Source organism: Ornithorhynchus anatinus, chromosome 5, assembly GCF_004115215.2.
Source record: "Ornithorhynchus anatinus isolate Pmale09 chromosome 5, mOrnAna1.pri.v4, whole genome shotgun sequence".
NCBI lineage: Eukaryota > Metazoa > Chordata > Mammalia > Monotremata > Ornithorhynchidae > Ornithorhynchus > Ornithorhynchus anatinus.
In genome coordinates this window covers 100464704-100480306 of record NC_041732.1, presented here as the reverse complement: position 1 = coordinate 100480306, position 15603 = coordinate 100464704, and the positions used below count along the sequence as shown (strand labels likewise).

Genomic DNA, 15603 nt, shown 5'->3' with positions numbered 1-15603 from the left:
CAAAACAGTACCGCTGGACAGATCCTCTCCTGGGGTAGTCTAAGTGTGTTCGCTTCATCCCTGATTTTCCCAGATAAAAGATATTGACTTCATGTTGGTCTTAGTATTTACCTAAGAAAATTGAGCGCTTAAAGTGGGCTGAGCAACAAGACAGCAGCGTGACCTAATGGCAAGAGCATGGACTTGAGGGTTAGAGGATGTCATTCATTCATTTGGTCAGTCGTATTTATTGAGTGCTTACTGTGTGCAGAGCACTGTATTAAGCGCTTGGAAAGTACGGTTCAGCAATAAAGAGAGACAATCTCTGCCCACAGAGGGCTTACAGTCTAGAAGAGGGGAGAAAACAAAAGAAGCAAACAGGCAACCATATAAATGAATAGAATTATAGCTATGTACATAAATACCTAAGTGCTGTGGGGCAAGGAGAGGGAGAGGAAAGGGAGCTAGTCGGGGTGACGCGGAGGGGATAGGGAGCTGAGAAAAAGTGGGGCTTAGTCTGGGAAGGCCTCTTGGAGGAGATGAGCCTTCAGCAGGGCTTTGAAAGGGGGAAGTGTGATTGTCTGTTGGATTTGAGGAGGGAGGGCGTGCCTGGCCAGAGGTAGGATGTGGGCCAGGGGTTGACGGCGGGACAGGCGAGACAGACGGGCCTAGTGAGGAGGTTAGGGGCGGCGGAGGAGCAGAGTGTGCAGGCTGGGTTGGAGAAGGAGAGAAAGGAGGTGAGGTAGGAGGGGGCAAGGGGATGGACAGCTTTGAAGCTAATAGTGAGGTAGGAGTCTGGGAGATCAGAAGGGACGCAGTAATAGAGTCAGGAGCCGATGAGTGATTGTACTAACGTGGTAGTGGTTTGGGCTAATCCTGGCTCCGCCACTTGTCTGCTCTGTGACCTTGGGCAAGTCACTTCACTTCTCTCTGCCTCAGTTCCCTCATCTGTAAAATGGGGATTAAGACTGTGAGCCCCATGTGGGTCAGGGACCGTGTCCATCCTGATTACCTTGTATCTACCCCAGCACTTAGTCGTGCTTGGCACAAAATAAACACTTAACAAACGTCATAATTATTATGATTATTCCTATCACCCAATCAGTAAAAAATCCAAGTACAAGCTGAGTCATAAGAAACTCCTGGAGACTCATAATGATCAACCAGAGTCCACATCGGCTTGCCTCAAGCTCAGTGAACTCAACATAAATTGCCCAAGCATTTAAAGGCATATCATCGTCATCAATGCTATTTACTGAGCACTTACTATATACTAAGCAGTTGGGAGAGTGCAATACAACAGAGTTGGTAATAATAATGTTGGGATTTGTTAAGCTCTTACTATGTGCAGAGCACTGTTCTAAGCACTGGGGTAGACACAGGGGATTCAGGTTGTCCCACGTGGGGCTCAGTCTTAGTCCTCATTTTACAGATGAGGTAACTGAGGCACAGAGAAGTGAAGTGACTTGCCCACAGTCACACAGCTGACAAGTGGCAGAGCTGCGATTCGAACTCATGACCTTTGCCTCCAAAGCCCGTGCTCTTTCCACTGAGCCACGCTGCACATTCCCTGCCCATAATGAACTTACAGTCCAGAGAGGGAGGCAGACATTAATGTCAATAAATAATTTATAAAACCTAATTTAAAGATAAGTACATGAGCGTTACAGGGCTGAGAAAGAGGCTGCTATCAAATGTCCAAAGGTCACAAATCTAAGTGCATAGGCAACATGGAAGGGAGAAGAAATTGGAGAAAAGAGGACTTAATCAGGGAAGGCTTCTTGGAAGAGATATGACCTTAATAATGCTTTGAAGGTGGAGAGAATGGTGATGATGATGATGATGGTATTGTGCTTACTATGTGCCAAGCACTGTTTTACACACTGGATCTGATGTATATAAAGGAGAAGGGAGTTCCAGGCTAGGGGGAGGGGGAGGGAAAGGGGTCAGCAGCGAGATAGATGAGACTGTGCACAGTGAGTAAGCTGGTGCTAGAGGAAGAGAGTGTGTGTGCTGGACTGGAGTAGGAGATCGGAGAGGTAAGGTGGGAGGGGCCGAGCTGATTGAGTGCTTTAAAGCCAATGGGGAGGGGTTTCTGTTTGATGCAGACGTGGATGGGCGATAATAATAATTATGGTATTTGTTAAGCACTTACTATATGCCAAGTACTGTTCTAGGGGCTGGAGTAGATACAAGGTCATCAGGTTGACCCAAGTGGGGCTCATAGTCTTAATTCCCTCAGTTAAGTCTTAACTGAGGCCAGAGAAGTGAAGTGGCTTGCCCAACGTCACACAGCAGAGAAGTGGCGGAACCAGGAGTAGAACCCTCCTCCTCTGACTCCCTAACCTGTGCGCTTTCCACGAAGCCATGCTGCTTCTCAGGCACTGTAGGGTCTTGAGGAGTGGGGAGACATGGACTGAATGTTTTTGACAAAAATAATCCATGCAGCAGAACTATATATGGACTAGAGTGGGGAAAGACAGGAGGCCGGGAGGTTCACGAGGAGGCAGGTGCAATAATAATAATAATAATTATTACTATGGTATTTATTAAGCACTTACTATGTGCCAGGCACTGTACCTAGTGCCGGGGTGGTTACAAGCAAATCGGGTTGGACAGAGTCCTTGTCTCATGTGGGGCTCACAGTCTCTATCCCCATTTTACAGATGAGGTAACTGAGGCATAGAGAAGTGAAGTTACTTGCCCAAGGTCACACAGCAGACAAGTCATGGAGCCTGAATTAGAACCCATAACCTTCTGACTCGCAGGCTCGTGGTCCAGCCACTGTGCCATGCTGCTTCTGCTGCTGCTGCAGGATAGGGTGAGTGCTTGGATCATCATGTAGGAGGTTGGTCGGAGAAGAAAGGGTGGAATTTAGTGGTGTCGTGAAGGTAGAACCGACAGGATTTGGTGACATATTGATTATGTGGGTAGAATGAGAGGGATGAATTCAGGACTCTGCCAAAGTTATGGGCCCGTGAGGCAGGCTGGATGGTAGAATTGTCTACGGTCATGGGAAAGACGTGGGGGAAGACAGGTTTTGGGTGGGAATACTAGGTCTGTTTTGGATATGTTAAGTTTGAGGTGACATCCTAGTAGAGATGTCTTGAAGGCAGGAGGAAATGCAAGATGGTGAAGAAGGAGAGAGGTCAGGGCTGGAGATGTAGATTTGGGAATCATCCACAGAGATGGTAGTTGAAGGCATGGGAGCAAATGAGTTCTCTAATGAGTGGGTGTAGACGAAAAATAGAAGGAGACCCAGACTGAGCCTTGAGGTGACCTCCTCAAGGTATAAGAGGGGATTTTTTTCTGGAAAACTCACTCTAACTACACAAGCCATTCTACCACGATGAGGTGAAATTCAGAAGAATACAGGAACGAAAAATCTAGGTAAGGGTGGGTTTGGATTTTTTTTTTTACAGGAAATCCCAAATCATTTCTATGACCAAGGAATAATAAGAAAATGAAATCAAAATAGAGGACGTTAAAAAAAATTAGTCTACTGGAAAAAGAGTTTCCTTCATTTAACTCTTCTTGAATGGCAACTTTGTCATTTCTTCTGAAGATCTGAATCATTTCCTGTGCAGAAAAGACCAACAGCACTTATGTTACTGTGATTTTCACTCAAATGGGAAGCAGGGAGAGGTTCCATAAAGCATCTTTATTTTTAACTCCTAAAGCTTTTCTTTTCTTTCCATTAGCTAGTAAGTCAAACAGTAGCACATGATATGCAAAAATTGGGGCTTATTTTATTTTGTGTATTATAATAAATTTTCATTTCTGGCCCAGTGACATCATGTCTTACTGGGTAAGAGAGAGGTCTAGACATTTGTTAAATAATTTCCTCTATGGTGGAGTAATTAGGGAAATCAGTATTTAAGAAGTAGTGTGGCTTAGTGGAAAGAGCACGGGTCTGAGTCAGAAGGTCATGGATTTTAATCCCAGATCTGCCACGTCTGCTATGTGACCTTGGACAGGTCACTTAATTTCTCTGGGCCTCAGCTCCCTCACCTGTAAAATGGGGGTTAAGAGTGTGAGGTCCATGAGGGACAGGGACTATGTCCTACCTAATTAACCTGTATCTAACCCTGCACTTAGAACAGTGTTTGTTACATAGTAAGCGCTTAATGAGTATCATAATTATTATTATTATTGTTAGGGAGGCAGCCTGGCCTAGGGGAAAGATTCATTCATTCATTCAGTTGTATTTATTGAGTACTTACTGTGTGCAGAGCACTGTGCTAAGAGCTTGGGAGGGTTCAGTAAAACAATTAACAGACAAATTCCCTGCCCACAAGGAGCTGACAGTCTAGATGTGAAGACAGACTATTAACATAAATAAATAAATTGAAGTTATGTACATAAATGCTGTTGGGCCTTTTGGGGGGAATGAATAAAGGGAGGAGGTCTGGGTGATGCGGAAGGGAGTGGGAGAAAAGGAAAGGAGGGCTTAGTCAGGGAAGGTCTCTAGGAAGGGATGTGCCTTCAAGGAGGTTTCGTGGGGCGGGGTGAAGGTAATTGTCAGATTTGCAGAGGAAGGGTGTTTCAGGCCAAAGGCAGGATGATAATAATAATGTTGGTATTTGTTAAGCGCTTACTATGTGCAGAGCACTGTTCTAAGCGCTGGGGGAGATACCTGATTCCCCTGTGTCCACCCCAGCGCTTAGAACAGTGCTCGGCACATAGTAAGCGCTTAACAAATATCACCATTATTATTATTACAGGGTAATCAGGTTGTCCCACGTGAGGCTCACAGTTAATGCCCATTTTACAGATGAGGTAACTGAGGCCCAGAGAAGTGAAGTGATTTGCCCACAGTCACACAGCTGACAAGTGGCAGAGCCGGGAGTCGAACTCATGACCTCTGACTCCCAAGCCCAGGCTCTTTCCACTGAGCCACACTGCTTCCCACTGATGAGAGTGAGAGGTTGGCAGTGAGAGAGATGAGATAGAGGTATAGCGAGAAGGTTGGCATTAGAGGAGTGAAGTGTCTGGGCTGGGTTGTAATAGGAGAGCAGCAAGGTGAGATAGGAGGGGGCAAGGTGATGGACTGCTTTAAAGCCAGTGGTGAGGAGTTTTCATTTGATGTGGAGGTGGATGGGCGACCACGGGAGTTACGTGAGGAGTGGGGAAACACGGCCTGAACATCTTTGTAGGAAAATGATCTGGGCAGCAGAGTGAAGTATGGACTGGAGAAGGGAGAGACAGGAGGCTGGGTGGTCAGCAAGGCTGATAGAGTAATCAAGGCAATATAGGATAAGCATGAGAAGTAGCATGGCGTAGTGGATTGAGTAGGATAGGATAGGGGAGATATAGGCATGTATAAAAGCAGTGGGAAAGAAGCCATTGGAGGCAGAACAGTTGAAGATGGCAGTTAAGGAGGGGAGAAAGGAGGGGGCAAGTGTTTTGATAAGATGTGAAGGAATGGTGTCAGATGCACAGCTGGAGGGGGTGGATTTGAGAGAAGACAAGAGACCTCCTCTAGAGATACTGCTGGGAAAGATGGGACAGTTGAAGACGGGGTAGGACGGGGAAGGGACACAGGAGATTTTAGGGAGCTCACACCCGATAGGGTCAATTTTCTTAATAATGTAGGTGGGCGGCTCATTGGGGGCGAGGGAGTGGAGAGGCGAGGGGAGAGGGAGTCTGAGGAGGGAGTTAAATGTCTGGAACAACTGGTGAAGGCGACGGGCATAGGGGTCAACAAGGATGGACGTATAATTTTGCCGGGCAGGGGAGAGGGCAGAGATAAAGTACTTAAGGATAAATTTGAAGCGGTTAAAGTTGGTCTGATATCTAGATTTCCGCCAGCAGCGCCCTGCGGCTCGTGCACGAGAGTGAAGGAGCCGGCCTGTGCTGTTGACCCGGGGCTGAGGGTCAGTGGTTTGATGAATGGATAAGGGAGCAACTGAGGTGAGTTCAGAGGAGAGGGTGGTGTTGACAGCATCAGTTTGGTCATCTAGGGAAGGTAGTTGGGGTATGGAAGATAAGTGGTGCATGATGAGTTGAGAAACTTGATGGGGTCAAAAAATTGGAGGTCTCTGGGGGGGAAGAGAACAGATTTATGGGGAGGAGGTGTGTGGGAGAGAAGGAAAGTGAGAGGCTGTGGTCAGAGAGAGGGATTTCAGAGTCGGTGAGGGTGGAGATTGTGCAGCGGCTAGAGATGATGAGATCGAGTGCGTGTCCAAGTTGGTGAGTGGGTGAGGAAGGGTACAGCAGGAGGTCAGTGGAGTTGAGGAAGTCAGTGGAGTTGAGGAGTGATAGAAGACGGTCAGCAGAGGGGTCAACGGGAACATCTGTGTGGATGTCCAAGTACTCAAGGATCAGTGTAGGTATGGAGAAAGAGAGAAGGAATGTGAGAAAGGGATCAAAATGGATAAAGAAATTGGAGTTGGGACCTGGAGGGCAGTAGATGACCGTTGCTAGAATCTGAAATGGGTGGTAGAGGTGGATGATAGGAAGGAAGAGAAGGAAAGGGACAGGGGAAGTGAAATTGTGCAAAAGCAACTTTGGGGCGCGAGAAGGAAGCCAACATCTGCTCCTTTCCCATGTGTCTGGGAGAGTGGGAGATGAGGCCCGCTCTGGAGAGAGCAGCAGCAGGGGAGACCGTGTCATCGGGGGAGAGCAGGATTTCAGTGATGGCGAGGAGGAGGAGCAGTGGCTGGGGCAGGAACAGGTCAAGGATGAAGGGAACCTCCCCATGATGAAGCAGGGTTTCACAGGCCAAACTTGGTTGAGGCTGTGGCGGGAGTTCACGGGAAGAGGACGGTGTGAGGGGAGGGGTGGGATGAGAATGAGTTGACGGGGGCCGGCGCAGGGGAGAGGGTCACGAGGGGTGACGCTGGGACAGGAGGACGGGGATGGGGTGGGGAGGAGGGGAGGAAGGGAGGACTGGGACGGCCTGATTGGAGAGGGGCGATTGAAGCGTCATGGTGGAGTCGGAAAAGTTTAAGCATTGTAGTCGAGGTGAAGGACCGCAAAGACTTAATCAGGTGACACTGATTATTTTTGCTTAAGACCAAGAGGAAAACTAAAAGTAAATGATGTCATTAGCACCTCTTAATAAATGAATATCCCTTAACCCAATACCCTCAAACAATTTCCTTATTCACTTGCAGAATAAACATATAGGGCTTCAACGCCACTTCACCTCAACTGAAAATTGGTTTTACTTTAAAATGTGAATTTTCTATGGGTTTTCATTTGGACGCCAAATGCTACCATCAGCAGGAATAGGTAGAGAAACAGGTAGAGAATGAAATGCCCCGAAAATCATAGAAGTTTCAATTTAACTGACCTTACGAGGATGTCCCCTGAGTGAGAGATTTTTTTTTTTATGGTATTTGTTAAGCATTTACTACATGCCAGGCACTGTAATAACCACTGGGGCAGATAAAAGATAATCAGGATGGACACAGACCATGTCCCACATGGGGCTCACAGTCTTAGTTCCCATTTTACAGATGAGGGAACTGAAGTACAGAAAAGTGAAGCGACTTACCCAGGGTCACACATCAGGCAAGTGGCAGAGCTGGGATTAGAACCCAGGTCCTTCTGACTTCCAGGCCGGTGCTCCATCCAACAGGCCACGTGAGGAGAGTGTTGGCATGGTTACCAAAACAAATAAGCAAGACATCAATGAGAGGGAGACAGGTCGGAGGTTATGGTGAAAGATGTACCATTTATTTGTTAACATTTCCACGGAACAGACAAGATGGCACGGTAACAGACCCATCATTCAACACCGAGTACCCAGGGATGGGTTTAACATCTCACTTGCACTAACTAAACCATTCCGCAGTACTGAATCTCGCAACTTAAGAGGACTAGCTTATGAACGTCTATCAAATCTAAATGGCTTCCCCCGAGAAAAGCCTTGCTTTTCCACCCTTCCGCCTTTCACCACCTTCATTCTGAGCTGTCTGTGGAAACCATTCTCTGGGTTTCCAATGGTGTTTCCTTTACCCAGGGCACATGACCGAAGAATGAAACTGTGCAGTGATTGTTGTTCCCGTCCTTTGCACGTGCGAGGTCCATCTGGCGGAAGGAAGGACAGCTCGAACAGACACTGAGTGAGAGGACTAATGGATCGTTCTTATAAACAGCCCAAACCTTTTACACGCGGAAACTACGGGTCATTTTACCTCGCCCCTACCCCTCTCTTTCCCCATCTGAGATTCACTTAGCCTTCTTCTTATCTCCGCTGTTCTCCTCAGAGGCCACCTTGCGCTCCTCCTCTTCGGGGATGAAGACGCTTACGGTGAAATCGCTTGTTTCGGTGCCGTATTTGTTTTTCACCACCAGGCTGTATTTCCCAGAGTCGGCGGCACCGATGGCAGTGATGGTGAAGTAGGCCGTCTTCCCGGACTCAAATTTCAGGTTACAGTGCTCATCTGAGACCAGTATTTTCTCATTCTTCAACCAGGAAATCTCAGGCACGGGCTCCCCCCAGAGATTGCACGTAAGGTTAAGGGACTGCAGAAAAGGGAGGGAAATGGGGAGACAGGAAGGAAACCTCCAACAGTTATCGGAGTTTAAGAAAAGGATCATTCCAGTGTTCTCCCTTACCCCTCTACAATCATGGGTTGAAAGGATGCCCTTAATTCTTTAGACCAGTCACTGTTTGCCAGTAAATCATTCTGTGCATGAAATGTTCTCACCTCCTATGTTATGGTGGTACTTGTTAAGTGCTTACTATGTGCCAGGCACTGTACTAAACTCTGGGGTGGATACAGTAAAATCGGGTTGGACACATAGCTCACGTCTGGATGGGGCTCACAATCTTAATCCCTGTTTTGTAGATGATAACTGAGGCAAAGAGAAGTGAAGTGACTTGCTCAAGGTCACCTGGCCAGGAAGCAGCAGTCTATTTAGTTGCCATTGTCTATTTAGTTGCCATTGTTTTTACGAGATGTTCTTCCCCTTGACGCTGTTCAGTGCCATTGTTCTTGTCTGTCCGTCTCCCCCGATTAGACTGTAAGCCCGTCAAACGGCAGGGACTGTCTCTATCTGTTGCCGACTTGTTCATCCCAAGCGCTTAGTACAGTGCTCTGCACATAGTAAGCGCTCAATAAATACTATTGAATGAATGAATGAATGCTGATAGATCTGGAAACCTGCCCCTGGCCTCTGGATCAAATCTGGGTGTCGGGGTGTGGCATGGGAGTCCCCACTCACGGACCTAGGATTCAGAAAGACATAAATTCTAATCCTGGTTCCACCACTTGTCTGCTGGGTGACCTTGGGCAAGTCACTTCACTCCTCTGTACCTCAGTTCCCTCATTTGTGAAATGGGGATTAAGAATTTGAGCTCCATAGGGGACAAGGACTGTGTTCAACCAGATTATCTTGTATCTTCCCCATTGTTTAGAACAGTGTTTGACACCTAGTAGAGAAGCAGCGTGGCTCAGTGGAAAGAGCACGGGCTTTGGAGTCAGAGGACATGGGTTCGAATCCCAGCTCTGCCACTTGTCAGCTGTGGGCAAGTCACTTAACTTCTCTGGGCCTCAGTTACCTCATCTGTAAAATGGGGATTAAGACTGTGAGCCCCACGTGGGACAACCTGATTCCCCTGTGTCTACCCCAGCGCTTAGAACAGTGCTCTGCACATAATAAGCGCTTAACAAATACCAACATTAATTAATTAACTAAAACCATCATCATTATTTTTAATGCACACCAAGGGGAAGGTCTGGTGTCTGAAATTCAGCTTCCACTAAAACGAAGACCCTTACAATTTCTTCATGCCTGAGGACCCTTGCATTTGAAGATATGTTCAATGCAATCCCCCATCTCTCTCCAGCCTCTCTTTCATAACCTCCTATTAATCTCTTGGTGGAATGTGAAATTTCTGTTGCCGGTGAGAGATCTCAGTTCTAATACGAAGCACCACAGCAATAGCTCAGAGCAGTATTGAGAAGCAGCGTGACCTAGCAGATACAGCACGGGCCTGGGAGTCAGAAGGATGTGAGTTCTAATTCCAACTCTGTCACTTGTCTGTTATGTGACCTTGGGCAAGTCAGAACTTGTCTGTGCCTCTGTAAGCCCGTCAGAGGGCAGAGCCTGTCTCTATCTGTTACCGATTTGTACATTCCAAGCGCTTAGTACAGTGCTCTGCACATAGTAAGCGCTCAATAAATACTATTGAATGAATGAATGTTCCTTCATCTGTAAAATGGGAATTAAGATTGTGAGCTCTTCTGTGGGAGAGGGACTGAGTCCAACCGGATTACCTTGTATCTACGCTAGCTTTTAGAACAGTGCTTGGCACTTCATAGTAATAATAATAATAATGATAATAATAATAATGGTGGTATTTGTTAAGTGCTTACTATGTGCAAAGCACTGCTCTAAGTTATGGGGGGATACAGGGTGATCGGATTGTCCCACATGGAGCTCACAGTTTAAATCCCCATTTTACAGATGAGGTAACTGAGGCACAGAGAAGTTAAGTGACTTGCCCAAAGTCACACAGCTGGCAAGCGGGAGAGCCAGGATTAGAACCCATGACCTCTGACTCCCAAGCCCAGGTTCTTTAACAAATACCACAATGTTATCATTATTATTATTATTATTATTACTGGCTGCTTCAAATAACACAACAGATTTGGGGAAGCAGAATGGTCTAGTGGACAGAGCATGGGCCTGGGAGTCGGAGGACATGGGTTCTAATCCCAGCTCTGTCATTTGTCTGCTGTGTGACGTCTGGCAAGTTACTTCACTTCTCAGGGCCTCAGTTCCCTCATGTATTTAAGAAGTATCTTAAGTACTGTCCTAAGTGCTGGAGTAGATACAAGATAATCAGGTTGGAGTCAGGTTATCCAGGTTGGACACAGTCGCCGCCCTGCATGGGGCTCACAGTCTAGTAAGGAAGGAGTAGGATTTAATCTCCATTTTACTGATGAGGAAACTGAGGCGCAGAGAAGGGAAGTGACTTGCCCAGGGTCACACAGTGGACAAGTGGCAGAGCCGGGAGTAGAACCCAGGGCCTCCGACACCCAGGCCCTGCTCTTTCCGCTAGGCCACGCTGCTTCTCCTGGGTTACAGATTGGGTCCATTATTGTTGCTCTTAGAGAAGCATCATGGAGCCAGAAGAGACTTCAAGAGATCACTTAATACAGCATCTGCCACCAACCAATTATTTCTTCCACTCAGACAAACATCTGTTCTCAGCTCCACTTCAAGTTCCGACCATCTGTATCAAAATTTAGTTGGCTTCATATTTATCGTTCCACTCTACAGCTCGGACTAGCGTCAGTCTAAAATTATTCATTCATTCATTCAATAGTATTTATTGAGTGCTTACTATGTGCAGAGCACTGTACTAAGCACTTGGAATGTATAGATCGGCAACAGTTAGAGACAGTCCCCGCCCACTGACGGGCTTACAATATTATAGGGGGAGATAGAAGGACAAAAACAAAAAATTACACTCGACTGAGCTATAAAACATAGATGGAGCACGTGAGAAATAATAGAGAATCGCATTTTAATAACCTGTAGCCCTGTTGTAATGATGACAAGTGGTGCTTGGTGAGTCCAAGAGTCAGAATACCAAAGATTTTTTCTCCCTTCTTTACCTGATAACACTCCCTCCTGCATTTTTGAAACTCTCAGGAAGAAAAATATAAGCCATACTAGGAGCCTGGTTACTGTTTGACTTTGAACCTGACTTTAAGATTCTGTTTCTCTGGATAAATAAAAAAAAGAAAAAACCAAAACCTCAAATATTTAAGAAACCAGACTCTGCAAAACTCCCATGAATTATCATCTAAAGGAAAAGCACGTCGCTGTAGTAGGCCTATAAAATGGAGGGATGGGGAAAGCACATAATAAGCCTGGGTGTTGGAGGTCCTGGGTTCTAAGTCCGGCTCTGGCACTGCCTGCTATGTGACCTTGGGTGAGTCATATCTCTGGACCTCAGTTTCCTCATCTGTAAAATGGGGATTGGATATCTCTTCACCTTCCCTCTTAGATGTGTGGGACAGGGACTGTGTTCACTCTGATTATCTTACCTCTCTTCTGGGGCCAAGGACAGTGCTTGCCACACAGTAAGCATTTAACAAATCCCACAATTATTATTCTTATTCCTCTGAAGGAAGAGAGGAAACACGATAAATCGTGAAGGGACACGGTTCCGATGCCCAGGTCAAGACGATCTTATACTTTACCTTGCCTTCCTGGATGGTCACGACATCAGGCAAACCTCCCATGACCCGGGCACGATCTGCAAAAACATAAATTTTGGTATCAGAGTCTGAAAATCATCTCCACAAACTCCTTTTCTGAGTGAGTTTCTCTGCCTTCCTCTTGATAAGAAACTTCACCTTTGGGTTTTAGGCATTCAGTCACCTTGCCCCCTCTCACCTCCCCTCTCTACTCTCCTACTAAAACCCAGCCTGCACGCTTTGCTCCTCTAATGCCAAACTACTCACGGACACTCCATCTCATCTAGCTTGCTGCTGACTTCTTGCCCACATCCTGCCTCTGGCCTGGAATGCCTCCCACCTCATATCTGACAGAAGATCACTCTCCGCCCTTTCAAAGCCTTATTGAAGGCCCATCTCCTCCAGGAGGCCTTCCCTGCCTAAGCCCTCCTTTCTTCTTCTCCCGCTCCCTTCTGTGTCAACTTGGCACTCGGATTTACACCCATTATTCACCCCTCCCTCTTCCCCAAAGCATTCATGTCCATCTCCATAATCTATTCATTTATATTAATGTCTGTCTCTCCCTCTAGAATGTAAGCTTGTTGTGAACGGGTAACATGCTTAGTGCCTCTGTTGTATCGTACTTTCCCAAGGGCTTAGTATAGTGTTATGCACATGGTAAGTTTTCAAGAAATACCACTGATTGATTGGTGGATGGGCCCTTTAACACGGTTTTTATCAATTGTTTTCGATGGTAAAATGAGAAAAGGTCATCCCGTCCTTGTTTTGGCTTACCGGTCCTCACCCCCAAGCACACACCGACACCTAGCTCACAATCTTATTCAATAGTATTTATTGAGCGCTTACTATGTGCAGAGCACTGTACTAAGCGCTTGGGATGAACAAGTCGGCAACAGATAGAGACAGTCCCTGCCATTTGACGGGCTTACGGTCTAATCGGGGGAGAGGGACAGACGAGAACAATGGCAATAAATAGAGTCAAGGGGAAGAACATCTCATAAAAACCGATGGCAACTAAATAGAATCAAGGCGATGTACAATTCATTAACAAAATAAATAGGGTAACGAAAATATATACGGTTGAGCGGACGAGTACAGTGCTGTGGGGATGGGAAGGGAGAGGTGGAGGAGCAGAGGGAAAAGGGGAAAAAGGGTTTAGCTGCGGAGAGGTGAAGGGGGGGTGGCAGCGAAAGTAGAGGGAGAAGAGGAGCTCAGTCTGGGAAGGCCTCTTGGAGGAGGTGAGTTTTAAGTAGGGTTTTGAAGAGGGAAAGAGAATCAATTTGGCGGAGGTGAGGAGGGAGGGCGTTCCGGGACCGCGGGAGGACGTGACCCGGGGGTCGACGGCGGGACGGGCGAGACCGAGGGACGGTGAGGAGGTGGGCGGCGGAGGAGCGGAGCGTGCGGGGTGGGTGGTAGAAAGAGAGAAGGGAGGAGAGGTAGGAAGGGGCAAGGTGATGGACAGCCTCGAAGCCTAGAATGAGGAGTTTTTGTTTGGAGCGGAGGTTGATAGGCAACCACTGGAGTTGTTAGGAATCTTAGAGAACCTCAGGACCTCACTGGGTTCTGGCCACTGACCACCCCCCCCCATCTTCTGGACCTCTGGCTCCGGGTTAAAATAGCTTCCGAACGGCTAAGGTCTCCACGGTGGCATCTAGACTGGAAGCTCGTTTTGGGCAGGGAATGTGTCTGTTTACTGTTGTATGGGACTCTTCCAAGCACTGAGTAATTGTTGTCTGCACACGAGAAGCGCTCAGTAAATACGAGTGACTGAATAAATAAATCTAGATTGATCTGCCCCATTCTTGACGTCTTGAGTTCAATCATTATTGGGTCCTTGTGAGGTGGGTTGTGGTGGGAGGGACTGAGAGGGCAGAGAAGGACCCTCCCCTCCCCCCAACCCATGATCTACCGCTGAAAGCTTCCATTTATTCCATCCTTTAGACTGGAAGCTCGTTGAGGGCAGGGAATGTGTCTACCAACTCTACCGTTACACTGTGCTCTTCCAAGCGTTTGGCCCAGTAATAATAACTGTGGTATCTGTTAAGCTCTTACTATGTGTCAGGCACTGTTCTAAGCGCTGGGGTGGATACAAGCAAATTGGGTTGGACACAGCCCCGTCCCACATAGGGCTCCCAATCTTAATCCCCATTTTAGAGATGAGGTAACTGAGGCCCAGAAAAGTGAAGTGATTTGTGCAAGACCACAAAGTGGCGGAGCGGGGATTAGAACCCAGATCCTTATGACTCCCAGGCCCAGGCTCTAGCCACTAGGCCACGCTGCTTCTCATAGCAGGGTCATCTAGACTGTAAGCTCTTTGTGGACAGAGAACGGATCTACCAAGTCTGTTATATTGGACTCTTCCAAGTGCTTGGTACAGTGCTCGGCCCACAAGAAGTGCTCAATACCCACCATTGATTCATTCACTCATTCAGTCATATTTGTTAAGCGCTTCCTGTGTGCAGAGCACTGTACTAAGCGCTTGGAAAGTACCATTCAGCAACAGAGACAATCCCCACCCACAATGGGCTCACAGTCTAGAAGGGGGGAGACAGACATCAAAACAAGTAAACAGGCACTGGCAAGGCCTTAAAGGCTGATGATTGATGACATATAATAATAATAAGAATAATAATAATGGCATTTAAGTGCTTACTATGTGCAAAGCACTGTTCTATGCGCTGGGCAGGATGCAAGGTGATCTCAAACTGGAAACACGTTTCTTAGAGAAGTAGTGTGGTCTAGTGGAAAGCGCACGGGCCTGGGAGTCAGAGGACCTGGGTTCTAATTCCGGCTCCACCACCTGTCTGCTTTGTGACTTTGGGCAAGTCACTTCACTTCACTGCACCTCAGTCACCTCATCTGTAAAATGGGGATGAAGACTGGGAACCATACGTGGGACAGGGACTAGGTCCGACACAATCATCTTGTGTTCTCCCCAGTGCTTAAGACAGTGCCTGGTGCATATTAAGCGCTTAATAAATACCACAATCATTGTTCTGTTTTTCTACTCAGAATTCAGTAGTTTTGAACTAACAGATTTTCAAGGCTTATCCTGCTGGCTGGAAATTTTAGGTGAAATATTAATGAGGCACTCAATTCTTTCCCTATTCATAGGACAAGGAAATAATAACAATAATGGTATTTGCTAAGCGCTTACTATGTGCCTAGCACTGTAGTAAGCATTGGGGTAGGTACAAGATAATTGGGTCGGACACAGTCCCCGTTTCACCTGGGGCTCATAGTCTTAATCCTCATTTTGCAGATGAGGGAACTGAGGTACAGAGAAGTGAAGCAACTTGCCCAAGGTCACAGAGCAGACAACTGGTGGAGCCGGGAAAAGAATTCAAGTCCTCTGACTCCCTCCATTCCTCACACGGGGGTGGTGAGCCCCAACTTTCCCCGGGGTGAGTCCCCACTTCATTTATTCATTCATTCAGTCAGTCAGTCATTCAGTCAG

At 47.0% G+C, this 15603-nt stretch overlaps 1 protein-coding gene across 2 annotated transcripts in view; it reads right to left on the bottom strand.

Moving 5' to 3' along the window:
* Positions 1–7636: 7636 nt before the first annotated feature.
* The window catches only part of MYOM1 (myomesin 1), a 201767-nt gene continuing 193800 nt past the window's right edge, over positions 7637–15603 (bottom strand). For both annotated transcript variants that reach the window (XM_029066099.1, XM_029066100.1), the window contains 2 exons: positions 12150–12205; positions 7637–8454 (listed from right to left, as the gene is read on the bottom strand). In XM_029066099.1, the coding sequence (XP_028921932.1) occupies positions 8158–8454; positions 12150–12205 (353 nt within the window). In that variant the 3' untranslated portion in view covers positions 7637–8157. The remainder of the gene's footprint in view (positions 8455–12149; positions 12206–15603) is intronic.